Source organism: Acinonyx jubatus, chromosome X (genome assembly GCF_027475565.1).
Source record: "Acinonyx jubatus isolate Ajub_Pintada_27869175 chromosome X, VMU_Ajub_asm_v1.0, whole genome shotgun sequence".
NCBI lineage: Eukaryota > Metazoa > Chordata > Mammalia > Carnivora > Felidae > Acinonyx > Acinonyx jubatus.
The window spans coordinates 13,356,408-13,379,387 of record NC_069389.1 but is presented as its reverse complement, the minus strand read 5'-3'; the positions used below and the strand labels follow the sequence as shown (position 1 = coordinate 13,379,387).

At 38.9% G+C, this 22,980-nt stretch overlaps 1 protein-coding gene across 12 annotated transcripts in view; it reads right to left on the bottom strand.

The window, feature by feature from the left end:
- The window catches only part of REPS2 (RALBP1 associated Eps domain containing 2), a 353,324-nt gene that overhangs the window by 143,678 nt on the left and 186,666 nt on the right, over positions 1-22,980 (bottom strand). For all 12 annotated transcript variants that reach the window (XR_008290030.1, XM_053202117.1, XM_053202118.1 and 9 more), the window contains one exon: positions 18,382-18,487. Coding sequence is in view for 11 of the 12 variants with exons in the window: in XM_053202117.1 (XP_053058092.1) it covers positions 18,382-18,487 (106 nt within the window). In the remaining variant the exon portion in view is untranslated. The remainder of the gene's footprint in view (positions 1-18,381; positions 18,488-22,980) is intronic.

The window sequence follows — 22,980 nt, the reverse complement described above, 5'->3', positions numbered from 1 at the left end:
TAGGCAGAGACCTTGTGGACAGAGTAAAGAGCGTGGACATCATTCACAGTACAGGGGGATAGCACTGTGGGTTTTGAACCAGGGAATGCATGTGGCTTAACTTAGAATTCAAAATATTCACTCCGGCTACTGTGTAGATAGTGGATTGGACAGCAGGGCAAAAGCACAGGCAGGGAGTAGTTGCAAGGTTACTGCATGGACCGAGGTGAGAAATGAAATGGCTTTGATCAGGGTAGCAGCCATAAAGATGGGGAAAACTGGATGAATTCTGGATACATTTTGAATTTAGAACTGATAGGACTTGCTGATAATGTAGGAAAGAAGGAAGGGGATTTGGGATTGAGCAAGTGGGTAGCTAGTAGTGGTATTAATTGAGAACAAGATTAGATGAGAAATCAGCATTTCAAAGGGAAGGTTGGGAAGGAAGCGTCTGACATGTGTACTGGATGTATTAAGAGAGAATGGTGAGTAAGCAGTTGTGATAGTACGTCCAGGGACCAGAGGTAAGAGAAGGAGAGCTGGAGACATAAATTTAGGATCACCAGCCTATGGATAATCTTCAAAGCCTTGAGACTGTATAATACCATCTAGCAAAAGAATACAGACAGGTTGAAGGTAAAGATGCAACTGAACACACATACCACACTCATTCCCTACTGGAACCCCACCAAGACAATAAAAAGAAGTTTTTGAAGTCACAGACGCACAAGAACAAGTGATACAAATAAAATTTGTAAGCTGGAAGGCCAACAGATGACTTAGCAAATCCAAGAAAAATAAATGTGGTCATTCCACGGCTGCATGGTGGGGTCCTTCCATAAGGTGACCCAAACACCCCTCTGTTCAAGGGATTCTGCATCTGTAAACTGAGTCAGTCCAGAATGGACTGAGAGGCTGGGACTAAAGCTCCATTTTGATGGTTCTTCAGATTTCTGTTCACTAGGACTGGTACGTTTCCACTCCTACAAATCAAGAACAGAAAACTGAAATGCAAGCTAAGCATAGGCACAAAACAAGAAGCAACCTGATTTTACAAAGAAGAATCCCTGAAAGACTCAAACTGGCAGCACCAGATTCCTGCGTAGGTGCAAGTGACCGCCTATGTAAGTGCTGGTTCCAAGTCTGCTTCGCAAACAGTTAGCTCCCTACAGCATTCCAGCTACCAGGCCACAACCTTAAGATTTATTTCTTGCAAAGGGACAACATAAGCCCTCTTGACTAGCAGTACAAAGACCCAGTTGAGGACAAGATACTGGACTGGAACTAGGGAGAATAAATGAATGAATATCCAGGATACAGAGACCCAGAGCCCTCTCTCTCCAATGAACCAAGTCTTTCCCTCCATGTAAGAGACCAAAAAAAGTCTCTTCTCTGGAAACTCCAATCAGATTAAACAGAAAGAGCCAATGATACTGCCTTAGGAGGCTCCCCAACTATGCAGCCCAACTAGACTGAAGACTGAAGCTCAAAGTTGACAAGCCTCACAACATGCTATGTGTTTCCAGTGAGCATTTTCATCCTCCTCCTAAATATAAGCAAAGGACCATCAGATACTGAAGGAAAGCATCTAATGAGAAATAGCTAATAAAACAGAAAAGCAAGTATTCAGGAAGAAGAAAACTACTACCATTAATAGAAGATATTACAATAATGAAATGAAAATAGGATACCTTTATTTTTTTTTTTTTACATTTATTTTTGAGAGACAGAGTGAAAGCAGAGGAGGGGCAGAGAGAGAGGGAGACACAGAACCCAAAGCAGGCTCCAGGCTCTGAGCTGTTGGCACAGAGCCCGGTGCAGGGCTTGAACCCACGAACCCCACGACCTGTGAGATCATAACCAGAGTAAAGTCGGACGCTTAACCAAGTGAGCCACCCAGGTGCCCCAAGAATAGGATACCTTTAAAGAGACAATCAGAGTACAAAAACTGAACTCTTGTTATTAAACAACAGACTGAATATTTAAAATTAAGTAAGTTTCCAGAAATGGACAAAGAGACAAAAATAAAGAACAGAAAGAAAACAGATGAGAAAATATGAGAAAATTAGAGGACCAAGCTAAGAGTTCCAATGTCTGAAAAATACCAGCAAGCGAGAAGAGAGAAAACGGACAGGGGAGTGGGATGAAAACACATGGAGGAAATGTGCAACAATAACAAAAACCAAGAAAACTCCCAGAACTGAAGAATATGGGTTTCCAGATCAAAAGGGCTTACCGAGTACAGAGAACAAGTAGACAAAAATCATCTACACTTTCAAAGCAAACTAAGAGGAGAGAAAAACAGCAAATAAAACACAAAACAAAAACAAGGTCACATACAAAGATTCATAAAACAGAGTGAAGTCTGACATTTTAAAAAATTATTTTTTATTACATGGTAAAAGTGACTTTTTTAGTGTACAGTTCTATAAATTTCAACACATGTATGTATTAGTGTAACTACCACCACAAACAGGGTACGTTACAGTTGCAACCAGAAAGCTCCCTGGTACTACTCCCTTATCGATAAACCCTCACCTTCATGCACAACCCCTGGCAACTACCAGTCTGTTTCCCAGAACCTATGGTTTTGTCTTTTCAAGAATGTCAAATACAAGGGAACAAGCAGTGTATAACCTTGACACTGGCTTGTCTCACTCAGCATAATGTCTGAGCTTCACCCAACTTGTGGTGTGTGTCACTACTTTTTAATGCTGAGTACTACTTCGTTGTATGAATGTACCACACTTGATGCATTCATCCTTTGAAGTACATCTGGGCTGTTTCCAGGTTTGGGCCATCACATAAAACTGTTACGAACATTCGTGTACAGATTTTTGAGTGAACACAAGTTTTCAGTTCATTAAGGTGGATACCCAAGAGTAGAACTGTTGGGTCACATGGTCAGTGTATATATAACTTCATAAGAAACCTCCAAGGGTGCCTGGGTGGCTCAGTCGGTTAAGCATCTAACTTGGCTTGAGTCATGATCTCGCGGTTCATGGTTCGTGAGCTCGAGCCCTATATCAGGCTCTGCACTGACAGCTCAGAGTCTGGAGCTTGCTTTGAATTCTGTGTCTCCCTCTCTCTCTGCCCCTCCCCCACTTGTTCACTCACTCTCAAAAATAAAAAAAACATAAAAAAAAAAAAAAGAAAAAGAAACTTCCAAATGATTTTTCAGAGTAGGGTACCATTTTGCATTCCCACCAGTGCATGAGAGTCCCAGTTGCCAGCACTTGGTATTGTCATGATTTTCTGTTTTAGCGATTCTAATATGTGTGTAGTGGTATGTGATCATGGTTTCAATTAGCGTTTCCCTACAGCTAATGACACTGAGTATCTTCTCATACGTTTATCTGCTATCCTTATATCCTCTTTGGTGAAGAGTCTGTTCAAGTCCTTTGCCCATTTTTAAGTTGAGTTTTTGTAGTTTTGAGAGCTGTTATTGAGTTTGGAGTTCTTTTGATAATCTGGATACAACTCCTTTGTCAAGCATGTGGGTTGCAAATATTTTATCCCAGTCTGTAGCTTGTCTCTTAACTCTCCTGACAGTCTTTAAGGCAGAGCACAAGTTTTTAATTTTGATGAAGTACAATTTATTAATATTTTTCTGTTCTAGATTATGTTTTTGGCATCATTTCTAATACCAGGTCATGAAGATTTTTCCCTATGTTTTCTTCCAAAAAATTTTATGTCTTTATGTTTTATGTTTCCATCCATAACCTACTTCATGTTCATCTTTGTAGAAGAACTGAAGTTTCGATCAAGGTTCGTTTTTTTCCCCAAAGGGAAAGGACCCATTGTTAGAAGACAACTGTTGAAAAGACTATCCCCTTTCTTAATGAATTGATTTTGCACCTTTGTCAAAGATTGAATGGCTATATTCATGTAGTCTACTTTATGACCCTCTAACCTGCTCCACTGATCTATGCATCAATCCCTCCACCAAGGCCATACTGTCTTGATTACCAAAGCCTGATACTAAAGTGATTCCCGGGGCATATGTGTGGCTCAGTCAGTTAAACATCCAACTTCAGCTCAGGTCATGATCTCATGGTTTGTGGGATCGAGCTCTATGTTGGGCTCTGCATTGACAGCAGAGAGCCCGCTTCAGATCCTCTGTCTCCCTCTCTCTCCCAAAAATACAAAACATTAACAACAAGTGATTCGTCCAACTTTGCTCTTCTTTTCCAAATTTGTTTCAGCTATTCCAGTTTCTTGCTCCTTACATACAAAGTATAGGATTAGCTGATCTACACCTACAAAAAGTCCTGCTGACATTTTGATTGGCATTGTAGTGAATCTATAGATCACTTAGGAGGAAAGTGACAGCACTACTCTGTTAAGTCTTCCAATCCACAAAAAGCAAATGTGTCTCTCCATTTATTTAGGTCTTGGCACTTTATAGTTTTCAGTATTCAGATCCTATGTGTTTTTGATGAATTTGTACCTAAGTATTTCCTTTAGAGGAGGGGGGGGGCAAGGTATTGTGAATGGTAGGGTTTTTCACATTTCTGTTGCCAATTATTTATTGCTTAAGAATATGATTGGTTTGTGTATGCTGACCTCGCATTCTGTAACCTTAAGAAACTCAATGAGACAATGAAAATTTAAAAACCAATTCAGTTTGCAATAGTGTCACAAAATATTGGGAATAAATTTCACAAAACACATGTAATACCTGTACACTCAGAACTGCTAAGAAAAGTTTACAAGACGTAAATAATTAGAAAGATGTACTCTACCAGCAGATTGGCAGACTCAACACTGGATTTTGATCCTCCTTAAACTGATCTATATATTCAAACAAGTCTAATCATAATCCTAGCAGGCTATTTTGTAGCAAATGACATGCTGATTCTAAAACTTATATGAAACAAAGGGTCCAGAATATCCACAGGAATCTTGAAAAAGAAGAACAGGCTAAAAAAATACATGCTACCTGATTTTCTTACTCTAAAGCAACAGTGATCAAGATTGTGTGGTACTAGTATAAGAATCAACAAATAGATTAATGCAACAGAATAAGAACCTAGAAATAAATCTGTATTTATATGGTTATTAGACTTTTAACAAGGGAACCAAAGTAATCCACGGAGGAAAAGAAAAGCTTTTCAACAAATGGTGCTAGATTAGATACTGACATGGGGAAAAATAAGCCTTGACCCTAATCACAAACTATACACAAAACGTAATTCAAGGTATATAATAGACATTGGTGCAACCGCTAGGGAAAACACTATGAAAGTTTATCAAAAAATGCCAAAACTACCAGGAGTGACATCAGCATCATGGCTGTAAAGACATGTCCCCCTTGCAACAACAATTTGGCACTCATTTATGGCAAAGTGTCTTTGTGGGAACTGTGGGACCCAGCACCGTACACTAAGAGATCCAGGAGGAGTCTCACCCAGCCACGCATTGGGTAATAGGCACACATGTTTGTCTGCTTGGTCCCAGCTCTGGACCCTGAGCTGGCCCATGAGCCAGCTCTAACCCCTCTTAGCCACAGTCTGGGAGTCTCTGGAAAACTGTTTTAGACAATCACCCACAGATGACAGAGCCTTTGTAGAAGTCTAATTTTCCAGCAGGTAAGTTCTAGAACAATGTTGGAGGAAAAAAAGAGTTTGGATGCACTGGAAAGAAGGAACTGTTAGATTTTACTCACATCACCCTCCTCCATAAGGCAGCACAGTTTGGGGCCAAGAGAGATCTTCTCAGCCCATGATTTCTCCCTTGGGGGAAATAGGTGTGTGAGTACACACCCAGTTTCCCCAGCTATGTGGAACACTGCCAAAGAGGCTCAATTCTCTCTTGCCCCATTCAGAGTACTGAATTGTGAACAACATGACTGGGAGATGGAAAGTAGCTGGGAGAATGGCAGATAGGACCCTCAAAAGGCACTAAAGGAAACACGGATCCTACAAAATGTGTTGTGGGACTCCATCAAGAAGCCCACCCATGAGTCTCTGGGGATCCTCCAACTGCCCATATGGTACTTCCCAGCACACCTCTAGCCTTACTGACACACATACCCCTATCCTATAGCCAGACCCCTGTTCACACTCCCTAGGCAGCAAACTCTGGCAGGTGGCTAGCGAGCACATACAGAAAGGCTGTGCTGGCCCAAATCTGTGGGTCAGGGAGAGACCACAAAATTGAGCTTTAGCGCCACCTTTGAGAAAACAAAAGAGAGGCTGCTAGCACTTGACCTGGTGTTTTGTAGGATCAGGAGGAGACGGCATACAAGCTTAATAATTCTGCCACAAGAGGGAGCAAGAAATGTCAGGCAGATACATCCATAAAGGTCTAAGAAAGCCTCAGAATCCCTAGCAGGACTGATGAAACATAATTCTTTCCTGAAGGCAGTTCATAAAGACTGGAAGAAGGGACTGCTACTTCAAATATGAATACAGCAATGCAAAATTTCAAGGAACATGAAAAATCGAGGAAACCTGACACCACCAAAATATTGCAGCAATTTCCAGGAACCAATCCCAAAGACATGGAGATGTGTGGTTTACCTGATAAAGAATTTAAAATAGCTGTTTTAAGAAAACTCAGTGAGCTACAAGGAAACACAAAAAGACAAAATCAGGAAAACTACATTATACAAACAAAAGGAGAAGTTTAACAAAGAGAAATCATAAAAAAAGAACCAAACAGGAATTCTGGAGCTGAAGAATGAATGAAATGAAAATTGCAATAGAGAGTAAAAACATCAGAATGGATCAAACAGAAAAAAGACTCTATGAGACTGAAGACAGAAACTTTAAAATTGTACAGTCAGAAGAGGAAAAAAAAAAGAATCAACAAGAGTGAAGAAAGCAAACATTATAGGGTACCATCAAAAGAAATAACTTATGATTTGCTAGACTTCCAGAAGTTGAAAAGAGATGGGGACAGAAAGCTTACTTAAATAAATAAAGGCTGAGAACTTCCCCAAACTGGGGAGAGATATGGATCCAAGTTCACAAAGCTCATAGATCACCAGACTCAAAGAGATCCTCTTCAAGACTCATTATGATAAAACTATCAAATATCAAAGAAAGACCATCTTAAAAGCAGCAAAAAATAAGAAGTCTGTAACTTACAAGTGAACCCACAAAAGGCTATCTCAGCAAGCACCTTACAGACAGGCCAGGCCAGAGTGGGATGAAAAGGTGCTGAAAGGAAAAAACTGCCAACCAAGAATACTCTATTTGGCAAAGTAATCCTTCAGAAATGAAGAAGAATTCAACACTTTCCCAGAAAAACAAAAGCTAAATGTGTTCATCAACACTAGACCAGTGTTGCCAAGAAAGGTAGAAAGGAGTCCTTCAAGCTGAAACGAAAGAATGCTAATCAGCAACATGAAAACATAAAAAAATTAAACATACTGGTAAAGATAAGAATAAAACTGGTAAGATTCAGAATATTCTAATGCTGTAATATGAAGGGGTTAACCACTTAACTCTATTACAAGGTAAAAGGACAAAAGAATTAAAAATATCTGTAGCTACTTACAAATCAATGTGATACATCATACATTAACAAGAGGAAGGATAAAAACCATATGATTTTCTCAATAGATGCAAAAAACAGATTTGACAAAGGACAACATCCATTCTTGATAAAAACTCCCAACAAAGTGGGTTTAGAGGGAACATACCTCAAAATAATAAAGGCGATATATGAAAAACCCACAGCTAACATCATACACAATGGTGACAAACTGAAAGCATTACCTCTAAGATCAGGAACAAGACAAGGATGTCTTACTCTAGCCACTTTTATTCAACATAGTACTGGAAGTCTTAGCTGCATCACTCAGACAAAAAGAAATAAAAGGCATCCAAAGTGGTAAAAATGAAGCAAAACCGCCACTATTTGCAGATAAGTATACTATACATAGAAGACCCTAAAGACAACACCAAAAAAATGTTAGAATAAATGAATTCAGCAAAGTTTCAGAATACAAAATTGATATACAGAAATCTCTTGCATTTCTAAATATTAACAATGAGGTAGCAGAAAGAAAAATTAAGAAAACAACCCCACTGACATTTGCATAAGAATAAAATACCTAGGAATGAAATTAGCCGAAGAGGTGAAAAACCTATACTCTGAAAACTATAAGACACTGATGAAAGAAATTGAAGATGACAAAAATAAATGGAGGGATATTCCATGCTCATGGATTGGGTGAACAAATATTGCTAAAATGTCCAAACTACCCAAAGCAATCTACAGATTCAATGCAATCTCTATCAAAATACCAACAGCATTAAAAAAAAATTTTTTTAACGTTTATTTATTTTTGAGAGAGAGAGACAGCGTGAGCAGGGGAGGGGCAAAGAAAGAGGAAGACATAGAATTTGAAGCAAGTTCCAGGCTTTGAGCTGTCAGTACACAGCCTGATGCGGGGTTCAAATTCACAAACAGCAAGATTATGACCTGAGCTGAAGCTGGACACTTAACTGACTAAGCCACCCAGGCGCCCCCCAACAGCATTTTTCAAAGAACTAAAACAAATAATCCAAAATTCACATGGAATCACAGAAGATCTTGAATAACAAAAGCAAACTTGAGAAAGAAGAACAAAGCCGGGGGTATCACAATCCCAGATTTCAAGATACACTACAAAACTGTAGTAATCAAAACAGTATGGTACAGGCACAAAAGCAGACACCTAGATCAATGACCAGAATAGAGAGCCCCAAAATAAACGCATGCTTATACAGTCAATTAATTTATGACAAAGGAGGCAAGAATATCCAATGGGAAAACGTCTCTTCAATAAATGGTGTTGGGAAAACGGGACAGCAACATGCCAAAGAATGAAACTGGACCACTTTCTTACACTATACACAAAAATAAATAAAAAATGTACTAAGATCTCAATGTGGGACCTGAAACCATAAAATTCCTCAAAGAAAACATAGGCAGTAATCTCTTAGATATTAGCCTTAGCAACATTTATGGATATATCTCTGCAGACAAGGGAAACAAAAGCAAAAATAAACTATTAGGACTATATCAAAATAAAAAGCTTTTGCACAGCAAAGAAAACCATCAACAAGACAAAAAGGCAACCTACTGAGTAAGAGAGGATCTTTGCAAATGATTTATCTGATGAGGGGTTAATATTCAAAATATATAAAGAACTTATACAACTCAATGCCAAACAAAACAAAATCCAATCCAATTAAAAAAATGGACAGAGGACCTAAATAGACTTTTTTTTTTAAAAAAAGACATACAAATGACCATCAGACACATTAAAAGATGTTCAACACCACTAATCATCTGAGAAAGGCAAATCAAAACCACAATGAGATATCACCTTACACCTGTCAGAATGACTACAATCAAAAAGAAAAAACAAGTGTTGCCAAAGACGTGAAGAAAAAGGAACACTCACGCACTGTTAGTGAGAATGTAAACTGGTGCAGCCACTATGCAAAACAATATGAAGGTTCCTCAAAAAATGTAAAATTGTAAGTCAGAGAGAGACAAATACAGTTATGATTTTACTCTTATGTGGAATTTAAGAAATAAAATACATGAATATAGGGGAAGGGAAGAAAAATAAAGTAAGACAAAAACAGAAAGGCAAACCATAAGAGACTCTTAAATATAGAGAACTGAAGGTTGCTAGAGGGGAAATGGGTGGAGGGATGGGCTAAATGGGTAATGGGCCTTAAGGAAGGCACTTGTTAGGATGAGCACTGGGGGCTGTATGTAAGTGATGAAGCACTGGGTTCTACTCCTGAAACCAATATGACACTGTATGTTAACTAACTTGAATTTAAAATGAATGAATTAGGGGTGCCTGGGTGGCTCAGTCGGTTGAGCGACCAACTTCAGCTCAGGTCATGACCTCATGGTTTTTGAGTTCGAGCCCCGCGTCAGGTTCTGTGCTGACAGCTCGGAGTCTGGAGCCTGCTTCGGATTCTGTGTCTCCTCTCTCTGCCCCTCCCCCGCTTGTGCTCTGTCTCTATCTCAGAAATAAATAAACATTAATTAATTAAAATGAATAAGAAATAGAACTACCATACAATCCAGTAATTCCAATATTCAATATTTACCCAAAGTAAATAAAAAACACTAATTTGAAAAGTTATATATGCACCCCTAAGTTTACTGCAGCATTATTTACAATAGCCAAGATATAGAAGCAACTCAAGTGTCCATTGACAGATGAATGGATAAAGATGTAAGATACACACACACACACACACACACACACACACACACACACACACACACACACAGAGGAATATTACACAGTCATAAAAAATGAATGAAGTCCTGCCATTTGCAACATGGATGGACCTAGAGGGTATAATGCTAAGTGAAATAAGTCAGATAGAGAATGACAAATACCATATGATACTACTTATATGTGAAATCTAAAAAATAAAACAAATGAACAAACGAAAAAACAGATCCTTAAATACACAGAATAAACTGGTGGTTGCCAGAGAGGAGGTGAGTAGAAGGATGGGCAAAATAGGTGAAATGGGTTAAGAGGTACAAAATTCCAGTTATAAAATAAATAAGTCATGGAGATGAAAAGTACAGCATAAGCAATACAGTCAATAATACTACAATAGCACTGTATGGGGCCAGATGGTGACTACACTTGTGGTGGTGAGTGCTGAGTAATATATAGAATTGTAAAATCACTATGCTATACACCTGAAACTAATATAACATTGTATGTCAGTTATACTTCAACAATAAAAAAAATAAAAAGCAGGGCACCTGGGTGGCTCAGTCAGTTGGGCGACCGACTTTGGCTCAGGTCATGATCTCGCAGTCTGTGAGTTTGAGCCCCGCGTCGGGCTCTGTGCTGACAGCTCAGAGCCTGGAGCCTGTTTCAGATTCTGTGTCTCCGTCTCTCTCTGACCCTCCCCCATTCATGCTTTCTCTCTGTCTCAAAAGTAAATAAACATTAAAAAAAAATAAAAAAATAAAAAAAATAAAAAGCAAATCAGTATCTTATGGGGAAGCAGAGTGCCAAAGGTGCTGGAGACTTGGTGTTACTCCTCCTCTGCTCTGTCCTGTGGTAACTAACTGACCGGGGGCCAGTCACACAGATTTCAAGGGCCTTTCTATGCCCATCTGTCAAAGGAGGGTGTCCAGGCTCCCTTAAAGCTCTGAAATTCTGATTTAGAATGCTAAAAATCAGGACCTAAGACATTAATAGCCACAACTTTAGAGAGACTAGCATCCAGTTAATACTTTAAGAAAATAAAGTGAGATAGTAACTTTTAACAGGAACCACAGGAAGAGTATCTCTATAATTAAGGCAATAAAAAAACTTTTTTTACAAAAAAGCTACAGCTACAATAATTTGCTAATGGATACACAATATAAAAAGAAGTTGTGACATCAAAAATGCAAATGGGGAGAGTAAAAGGGTGGAGTCTTTATATGCAAAGTTAAGTTGTTATCAGCATAAAACAGACTGTTATAGCTGTGAGACGTTTTATATAAGCCTCACAGTCATTGCAAAGCGAAAACTTATAGTAAATTCACAAAGATAAATAGAAGACAATCCAAGCATACCAATGGAGAAAAATCATCAATTCACAAAAGAAGGCAGTAAGTGAGGAAAAAGGAACTAGGAAACAGCCAGAAAAAAAATAAGATGGCATTAGTAAGTCCTTACCTATCAATAATTACTTTTAATGTAAATGAATTAAATCCTCCAATCAAAAGGTATAAAGTGGCTAAAAAACAAACCCAACTATATGTTATCTACAAGAGACTCACTTCAGCTTTATGGTCACACACAAGGCTCAAAGTGAAGGGATGAGAAAGGGTAATTCATGCAAATGAAAAACCCAGAGAGCAGGGTGGCTATACTTAAATCAGACAAAGCAGACTTTAAACCAAAAACCATAACAAGAGGCAAAGAAGGTCATTATTTAATGTTTAGGGGTTAATTCATCAAGAAAATATAACAATCGTAAATACATATGTACCCAACATCAGAGCACCTAAATATATTAAGCAAATAACAGATCTGAAGGGAGAAATCGATGCATATATCATCCAGACAGAAAATCAATAAGGAAATGTTGAACTTGAGCTATACTTTAGACCAAATGGACCTAACAGACATATAAAGAACATTCTATCCAGCAGCAGCAGCAACAGAATACATATTCTTTTCAAGTGCCACTCTCCAGGATAGATCATGATAGGTCACAAAACAAGTCCTAGAAAACTTAAAAAGATTGAAATCATACCAAGTATTGTTTCTGATCACAATGTTATGAAACTAGAAATCAATTAACAGGAAGAAAGCTGGAAAATTCATAAATATGTGGAAATTAACACTCCTGAATAACCAACAGGTCAAAGAAGAAATCAAAAGTTATCCTGAAACAAATGAAAATGGAAATACAACATACCAAAAGAAATGACCAACAGATACATAAAAAGATGCCCAACATCAGCAATCACCAAGGAAATGTAAATCAAAACCACAATAGGAGATCCCCTCACACCTGTCAAAATGACTATTATCAAAAAGGTAAGAGAGGGGCGCCTGGGTGGCTCAGTCAGTTAAGCGGCCGACGTCAGCTCAGGTCACGATCTCGCGGTCCGTGAGTTCGAGCCCCGCGTCAGGCTCTGGGCTGATGGCTCAGAGCCTGGAGCCTCTTCCGATTCTGTGTCTCCCTCTCTCTCTGCCCCTCCCCCATTCATGCTCTGTCTCTCTCTGTCTCAAAAATAAATAAAACGTAAAAAAAAATTTTTTTAAAAAAGGTAAGAGATAAGTTTTGGCAAAAATGTGGAGAAAAGGGAATCCTTGTGCACTGTTGGTAGGACTGTAAATTGGCCACCATGGAATAAACAGTATGGAGGTTCCTCAATATTAAAAGAACCATCATCTGATCCAGCAATCCCACTTCTGGGTATCCAAATGAAAAAAAAAATCAGGATTTCTAAGGGGTATCTGCATGTTCACCACAGCATTATTTACAATAGGCAAGATATGGGAACATTAGGGTCTGTCTACAAATGAATGGATAAAGATGCAGTACATACATACAGTGGAGTCTTACTCAGCCATAAGAAAGAAGGAAACCCTACCCTTTGTGACAGAGATGGACCCTGTGGGCACTACACCAGGGGAAATAAGTCAGACAGAGAAAGGTAAATATTGTATGATATCACCTGTGTGTGGAATGTAAAAGCCAAATTCATAGAAACAGAAAATAGAATGGCAGTTGCCAGGGACTTGGGGGAAATGGAGAGATGTTGATCAAGGGTGCAAACTTCCAATTGTAAGATGAGTAAGTTCTAGGGATCTAATGTACACATGATGACTACAATTAACATACTGTATTACATACCTGAAAGTTGCCAAGAGAGTAAATCTTAAATGTTCTCACCACAGAAAAGAACTAATAATTATGTGAGGTGATAAAGGCATTAATTAAGGATACCATGATAATCATATTTCAATATGTCAATGTATCAAATCAACATGTTGTATACCTTAAAACTACACAGTGGTATATGTCAATTATACCTCAATAAAGCTGAAAAAAAACAGAACTACCATATGATCCAGCTTCTGGGTATATATCCAAAGGAGTTAAAATCAGTACCTTGAAGACACATCTGTACTCTCATGCTCACGGTAGCATTATTCACAGTAGCCAAGACATGGAAGGAACCTAAATGTCTACCAATGGACAAATGGATAAAGAAAATGTATATATGTACAATGGAATATTACTGAGCCTTAAAAAAGAAAGAAATTCAGCCGTTTGCAACAACATAGATAAACCCGCAGGACATTATGGTAAGGGAAATAAGCCAGACACAGAAGGGCAAATGCTAACTGACACCATTCATATGAGCAATCTATAATAGTCAGACTCCGAAAAGGAGAGTGCAGAATGGTGGTGGTCAGGGACTGGGGGAAATGCAGAGACACTATTCAAAGGGTACAAAGTTTCAGTCATACAGGATGAGTAAAGCCTAGAGATCTATACAGCATAGTGCCTACAATTAATTATACTGTAGTGTATAATTAAAAATTTGCTAAGAGGGTAGATCTTACGTTAAACATTCTTATCATATACACAAAATAATAAGAGAGAAAGAGAGAGAGAGGAGGGAACTTGTAGAGGTGATGGATAGTTTTATGGCATAAATTGTAGTGATGGGTCCATGGATATATAATTATCTCCAAACTGTATGTATCATGTTGCATACACTAAATATTCACAGCTTTTGGTGTGTCAATCATACCTCAGTAGTTTAAATAATTATCTTAAGACCTAAAAGTAAAAACTAAAACAATAAAGCCTTTAAGAGAAAACATAAGAGACTAGATTCATTGTTTAGATGTAGGCAGTTTCCTTATATAGGAAAAAAATAACCAAAAAAATGATAAATGCGACTTCATGGAAATTAAAAACTTCTGTTCATGAAAAAATACAGTTAAGAAAATGAATAAGCAAAACAAAGACTGCAAGAAAACATTTATAAAACAGGTATCTGACAAAGGACTAGTAGTAACCAAGATAATATAAAAAGCATCTGCCTAGGGGCGCCTGGGTGGCGCCTGGGTGCCTGGGCGCCTGGTTGAGTGTCCAACTGTGGCTCAGGTCATAATCTCGCAGTTTGTGAGTTCGAGGCCTGCAGTGGGCTCTGCGCTGATGGCGCAGAGCCTGCTTCGGATCATCTGTCTCCCTCTCTCTCTGCCCCTCCCCCTCTTCTTCTCTCCCTCTCTCTCTCTCTCAAAAATAAACATTAAAAAAAATCTACCTACAACTCCACAAAAACAATTTTTAAAATGGGCAAATACAGTACAACCTTGGGTTGCAAGCAACTTGTTCTGCGAGTGTTCCTCAAAACGAGCAAACATTTCTAATAAATTTTAACTTGATAAATGAGCGATGTCTTGCAATACAACTAGTATGTGACGTCCAATGTCACATGATCAGAACTGAGCCAATGGTTCTTCTCTCTCTCTCTGGCTAGCTTGGTGTGGATTGTGGATGATCATCTCCCATGCTTGGATGCTCAGATGTTCTGTCTTAGGACACAGTGTTCGGCAGAAATCAATGATTTTTCAGAACGCTGGAAGGAGCCCACAACTGGCACTAGTGTATTTTTTGTCGCTTCAAAGCACCCATGGCCAGTCCTTTGCTTTTCCAGACAAGAGTAAGCTTAGGAATGCTCTGCTTCATTCTAGGTCAGGCTGCCTGCAGATACAGACCCTTTCCTCTGCTGCCTTCCTGTCAATTACATTAACTACAGTCTATGACAAGAGTTGATTAATACTGTACTGTAGTCAACATCTGTTAGTAATAGTAAAAGTCATCCTACTCAATAACCCTCCTCTCTCTGGTCTCCCTCACACCAGCCATGAAGGTTTTCAAAGGTAAGTGAAGGTTAACTTCTTTATTTTTCTTTATATTTTGTATTTTATTTATTATTTTGTATTATATTACAGTATTGCCATCATTTTTATATGAATACTTTTGTGTTGTGGAATAAATCATCTGAGTTTTCATTATTTCTTATGGGGAAATGTGCTCTGATATATAAGTGCTTTGGATCACAAGCATGTTTCCAGAACGAATTATGCTCACAAACCAAGGTTTTACTGTATTTTGAAAAGACACTTTATAAAATAAAATACATGAAAGGTAAATATAATTGCAATAAAAAAAGTGCTCGGCAAAATTATGCATCAAGGAGACACAAAATAAAAACTACATAACCACAGGATCAACTAAAATTAAAAGAACAACACTGGGGCACCTGGGTGGCTCAGTTTGTTGAGAGTCCAACTCTGGATTTGAGCTCAGGTCATGATCCCAGGGTTGTGGGATCAAGCCCCGCATTGGGCTCAGCACTGAGTATTGAGCCTACTTAAGATTCTCTCCCTCTCCCTCTGCCCCCTCCCCCACTCGTGCTCGCTCGCTCTCTAAAAAGAAAAAGACCGCCACCAAATGTCAGCAAGGATGTGGAACAACAGGAACTCTCATGCTCTACATGGGACGAGTACAAAATACTTAAACCACTGTGGGAAAAGCTCTATTAGTTTCTAATAAAACTAATCACATACACGTACCACATTTACCTACTAATCCAAATCTTGGGGATTTCCTCGAGAGAAATGAGAATATATTTCCACACAAAGACTCACTCCAGAGTGTCGTTTTCTTCAAAATAGCCAAAAACTGGAAACAGCTCAGGTGTCCATTAACAGGATAACTCATTAATAACTGATAACCAAATTGTGACACCATCACTGAATGGAATACTATCCATCAGTAAAAAGGAACGGACAAGCAATATAAATCAATCTCAAAAATGTAATACTAAGTGAAATAAGCTTTACACAAAAGTACACATTGGAGGACACCATTTATATAAAGTTACAGAATAAGCAACACTATGGCATCACAAAGTAAGAACTGTGTGAGTGGCAGGAATTGACTGGGAAGGAGCATGAGGCAGCCCCCTGGGGTAATGATAATGTTCTAAATCTCGATAGGGGTTTGGGTTCCTTAAGTAAATGCATTTGTAAAAAACTGAGCAAATACACATTTAAGATTCCTGCATTCATTTCATGGAAAACTTACATCATCAGAAAAACCTGTAAAAATACTGAATTCTAGTTAACGATATGCATGTTGCAAGCTAGGGGATGCAAACAGATGTCTGCAATATACTTAAAAATACGTTAAAAACAGGGGCATCTGGGTGGCTCAGTCAGTTAGGTGTCCGGCTCTTGATCGGCTCAGGTCATGATCTCATGGTTTGTGAGACTGAGCCCCACGTGGGGCTATGCAGAACCTCTCTCCCTCCCTCCTTCTCTGCCCCTCCCCTCCTCGTGCTCGCTCTCTCTCAAAATAAATAAACATTTAAAAAATGTTAGACATAAGATAGACTGAGGGACAGAGGCATAGATACATGATAAAACAAGTATACTAAAATGTTAAAAAGAGGTGGCTATGAAAGTATTTACCATAGGATTCTTCCAACTTTCCTGTAAGCTTGAAAATGTTCATAATAAAATACTGGGGCAAAGGGAAGAATAATACAACAGAAATCAAAGAAGGAAGAAATAGCAGAGAATGCTAAGGAAGAAACACCAAGAAGGAAAGGAATAGAAGGAACATGAGAAAAGTATTAAACCCCAAAACCAGTGAGAAAAGCAATGCCAGAGAAGGCAATAGTCCATTGTGTAGAATTCTTCTGAAAATTCAAGTAGTACTGAAACAGCCCATTGGATTTGGTCATAGGAGGGGTGTGAATGGAGGAGAGTGAAGCCACACTGAAGCGGAGAGAGAGAAAGCTGTTGGTGAGGAAGGAGAGTAAGAAGAAACCTAGCTGGGAAGGAGACCAGGGAGCTGGGGCTGCAGCTGGAGAAGGATGCGAGAAGACCAAGGACAATACTGGTGCGTGTGGATGTGGATGGCAACGACGCAGTAGAGAATCAGGGAACGTAGGAGGTAGAACCGTGTCCCCCAAAACGATATGCTTCAGTCCTAACCCCCAGCACCTGTAAATGTGACCTTATAGGACCTTTGTGGATGTGATTTAATTAAAATGAGGTTATGCTAAATTAGAGAAGGCCCTAATTCAAGGACTGGTGTCCCTATAAGAAGAGGACACAGTAAGAGGAGGAATTTGGACACAGATCCAGAGACAACGCCATGTGGCAGTGGAAACAGATATTGGAGTGATACATCTAGAAGCCAAGGAATGCCCAGGATTGCCAGCAACTACCAGAAGCTGGGAAGCAAGAAGGATTCTCCCCTAGAGCCTGCAGATAGAGCATGGCCCTGCTGACACCTGGACTTCAGACTTCGAGCCTCCAGAGTTGTGAGAAGCGATTTCTGTGACTTTAAGCCACCGAGTTTGTAGTACTTCGTTACGACGGTGCTGGGAAACTAACACAGGAGAGATGAAGGGAAAAGAGCAAGCGGTGATAAGGACAGGGATCACCTTGAGAAGGTGCCATGGAACCACTTCCAAAGTGCTCAGGGGAGGGGTTGGGCCTTTGATAGTTATCAGGGCCACCCTCTTCGGCCTAAAGAAGTATAGAATCATTCAGGGGGGATCTAAACGATCAAGGGTTTATCCAGAAGCTTTGGACAGAGAAGAATGCTTCAGACAGCCTTTGTAATAGATTTTCTGTCCGTTTGATGAACACACGATATGCAGCCTGCACATTCAAGTGACTAGTCTTCCTCTAAACATACGAGAATCAACCCATGAAACTTAAGTGCAGCGATTCTCTGCCTTCCAAAAGAAGTTTGAGAACAAAGATGAAAGTCTTACCAACAGGAACAGAAGCCAGTGCGCGGCCAAGGGGCGAAACAAAACCACCACACAGAAAGCTTGGTGATCCACATTCGGGAAGCCCCTTACCTTGAGCTGCTGCTGGAGTTCACTGTTCAACCGGGCCAGCACCGCGTTTGCCTCTTTATTTTTGCGGATAGCAGTTTGAATAGCCTTCTTCTGTTTGGAAGACTGTCTATAAAAAAGCACAAACAGTTCAGTGAACTAGAACCCAGAGGTCCAGACCCTTGTGGGTCCAAACACTCGGATTCATGGGAAGTGCTAAACGAACAAGGGACCAATGTCACAGGGCTCCAAAAATAAAATCATACATTCACAGACAGGCAGCAGGCAGGTGCATACCAAATGAAACAAATTTGTCAGGATCAATTATTTACACCTGAAGTAATTCCCATTTTATAACTTGAAGAAAAGCCGTGAATTGGACCTTTTCAAACCTTGCATTCCATTTATTCCCAGACAATTTAATAAGTATTTCTTCCTGACAAACCACATTAACTAGAATGCCCTTTTTGTGTAAGCATTAATGGCATTTAAAAGACCTGCAGGTGGCCCCTGTGGACAAGTCTGAAGGAAATGAATAGAAGAACATTCTCTTTAGCAAAAATCCTACATTAACTTAGCCAGCCTGTATAACTCTCCTTCATTTCTTCATTGTTAGGCATAAACGCTTGAGTGTATGTGAGTATGCTCACATGTGTGCGTTCACCAGCACACATCTGTGGCACGGAGGAAAACAGAAATGTTTTAATACCAGTATCCCCAAATTAAGTCAATAGTAAATTCACAGAGCAGGTATAACTAGGGTGACCACATGTTCCACTTTGCCCATTACAGTCTCTGCTTACACTGCTTGCCTGGCCCTAATTATTCTCAGAACCCTCTTTCTCTTTCAAAGCTGTCTACAGTTGGGATGATAAATCAATGTGACTGCATAACCTATAGCCCTATATCCCACTGCAAAAAACACTGAATTCTCAGAGGAAAAAAAAAACCCAGACATATTTGTAATCAGTGAGAGGTGGGTTCTAGGTGAGAGCAACTCAGCCAGAGTCGCTGGCTGTGGAGACAGCGACCACTGTGGAGATCTGATTAATATTCGCTGAGAATGTACACTATGGTACCCACTCTGCTACCATCTGCAGAAGGCATACTCCCTTCCCCAACAAGTTTAAAGATGAATTTTTTTCCATCCATAAATAGGCATGGAAGAGGCTTTAAATTCTACGTTTAGAAAGATAAGGATTGACCTTCCGGTTTCAGGACAACATAGAGTAGACACACTTCTCTCTACCCACCAAGTACAGTTAAAATCCTGGACATGATATATAAAACAAACATAAGATTACTTGAAAAAGGGGCACCTGGGTGGCTCAGTCAGTTAACCGTCTGACTCTTGATTTTGGCTCAGGTCATGATCTCACAGTTGTGAGATTGAACCCCACGTTGGGCTCTGCACTGACCACGCAGAGCCTACTTGGGATTCTCTCTCTCTCCCTCTCCCTCTGCCCCTCCTTCTCTCTCCCTCTCTTTCTACTCCTCCCTCTCCCCTCCCCCTCTCCTCCCCCTCTCCCTCAAAATAAATAAACTTAAAAAAAAAAAAAAAGGTTACTCCAAAAAGTGAAGAAGGCAAACCAGCTAGGGAACTTGGTACCCAGGGAAATACATAGCAGTGAATTCCCTGAGTTTTCTTTTTTGCTTCATATATTCCAGACTAGATAGTGCAGAAGTCAGAAATCCATAAATGCCAATAAGGGCAGACATAAAAAAGCACCTTCCACCAAGCCCAAACGCTGCTCTCTCTAGTGAAATGACTTGGAAGGGGGCAGCCTAGCAAGACATAAATTAGGCAAAGTATCTCTCCTGGACATAGATGCAAAATCTTTTAATAAAATATTAACAAATTGAATTTATCAATATATTTAAATACTATACGCCATGACCAAGAGAGTTTTATTCCAGAGATGCAAGACTGATTTAATATTCAAAAGTCAATCAGTATAATCCACCATCCTGACAGTTGAAAGAAAAAACTCACATAATTGTATCAACCGATATAGAAAAAGCACCGGTTAAAACTCAATACCCATTTCATGATAAAAACTCTCAGAAAACTGTGAATAGAGGCCAAACTGCTCAACTTGATGAAGAATTTCTACAAAAAAAAGCCACAGCTAACATCATACATAATGAAAAACTGAATGCTTTCCCCCTAAGATGAAGAACAAAGCAAGGATTTCTACTCTCATTATTATTTTCAACACAGTGCTAGAAGTCCTAGCTAGCACAATAATTCAAGAAAAAGAAATAAAAGGCACACATATTGGAAAGAATGAAACTGTCACTATCTGCCGATGACATGATGACCTATATAGAAAATTCCACGGAATCTATAAAAAAAAATTCTCAGAACTATTATTTCAGCAAGAATAGAAGTGAGTTTGGAGGACAGAAGATTAACATACAAAAATCAATAAGAGTTTTGATACAGTAACAATGAATACTTGGGGGAAAATACAGTATCACTTACAAAGATTCAAACAGAAATTCTTAGATATATCAAAACAGATACAAGATTTACATACTGACTTTATTCCACTGGATATTCTTTCCTGCTTTATCAAAGTCTAGTTGGCCATATGTTTGTGGGTCCATTTCTGGGTTCTCTATTCTGTTCCATTGATCCGAGTGTCAGTTTTTGTGCCATTACCATACTGTCTTGATGTTTACAGCTTTGGAATACAGCTTGAAGTCCGGGATTGTGATGTCTCCTGCTTTGGTTTTCTTTTTCAAGATTGCTTTGGCTAGTCTGGGTCTTTTCTGGTTCCATACAGATTTTAGGATTGTTTGTTCTAGCTCTGTGAAGAATGCTGGTGTTATTTTGATAAGTATTGCATTGAATATGTAGATTGCTTTGGGTAGTAGTAACATTTTAACAATATTTGTTCTTCCTATCCAGGAGCATGGATCTTGCCATTCGCAACTACGTGGATGGAACTAGAGGGTATTATTGCTAAGCAAAATTGGTCACAGAAAGACAAATATCATAGGACTTCACTCATATGAGGACTTCAAGATACAAAACAGATGAACATAAGGGAAGGGAAGCAAAAATCATATAAAAACAGGGAGGGGGACAAAACCTAAGAGACTCTTATGTCCAACCAAACATGGAGAACAAACAGAGGGTTATTGGAGGGGTTGTGGGAGGGGGGATGGGCTAAAATGGGTAAGGGGCATTAAGAAATATACTCCTGAAATCATTATGGGTCTATTTGCTAACTTGGATGTAAATTAGATAAATAAATAAAATGGTAAAAAAAAAAAAGATTTACATGCTGAAAACTATGCAACACTAATGAAAAATTAGAATCAAAATAAATAGAGAAATATTTATCATGTTCATGGATTGGATGACTCAACATAGTAAAGATACCAACTCTCCCCGGGTTGATACAAAGGTTAACATAATTCCTACTGAAATCTCAGCAAGATTTTTGTAGATCAATACAAAATTACTCTAAAACTTACATGGAAGGTCAGAGGAATCAGAATAGCTAAAACAATTCTAAAAGATCCTAATAAAGTGGGAGAAATAGACATTTTATTATAGAGCTATAGTAATCAAGTAAATAAGTAATGAAGACAGGAATCAGTACTGTGTGGTATTGGCAAGAGGAAAAGACACATAGATCAGCCAAACAGAACAGAGAACCCAGAAACAGATTCACATTGGTACAACTTAGTTTTGACAGATGTGCAAATGTAAGTCAATGGAGCAAGAATAGTCTTTTCAACCGAGAGGGCTGAAGCAGATCAACATCCACAAGCCAAAAAAAAAAAGGGAAAAGAACCCTGACCTAATGGATCCAGCAAGTTAAATGTAAAGTGTAAAATTACAAAACTTTTAGAAGAAAAGACACGAGAAAATCTTTAGGACCTAGGGCTTGGTGAAGAGTTTTAGATGCGACAAAAAAAGCACGATCCATACAAGAAAAAAAAATCAATAAGCTGGACTTCTTCGAAATTTTAAGAGCTTTCACACTACAAAAGACTGTTAAAGAGGATGAAATGACAAGCTACAGACTGAGAGAAAATATATTCAAAACACGTATCTGACCATTTATATGTATTTAAAACACATAAGGAACTCTCAAATCTCAACAACAAAAAACAATTCAATTAGAAAACGGGCAAAGGACTTCAAGAGACGTTACCAAAGAGGATATATGATGGCAAATACACACATGAAAAGATGCTCGACATCACTAGCCATTAGGGAAATGCAAATTAAGACCACAATAGGATAGAACTACACACCTATTTGAACAGCTAAAGTAAAAAAAATAGTGACAATACCAAATGCTGGTGAGGATGTGGACACACTGCACCTGCTATACATTGCCGGTGGAAATGTAAAATGGTAGAGCCATTTTGGAAAACGGCATGGCAGGTTCTTTAAAAACTAAACATATACTCAACACACAACCCAGCAGTCACATTCTTGGACATTTATACCAGAGAAATCAAAAGTTATGTACACATGAGAACCTGTACACAAGATGCTCATAGTAGCTTTATTTACAATTCTGAACAACTAGACACAACCAAAACGTCTCTCGACAGGCAAATGGCTCAACAGACTGTAGTACATCCATACCACAGAAT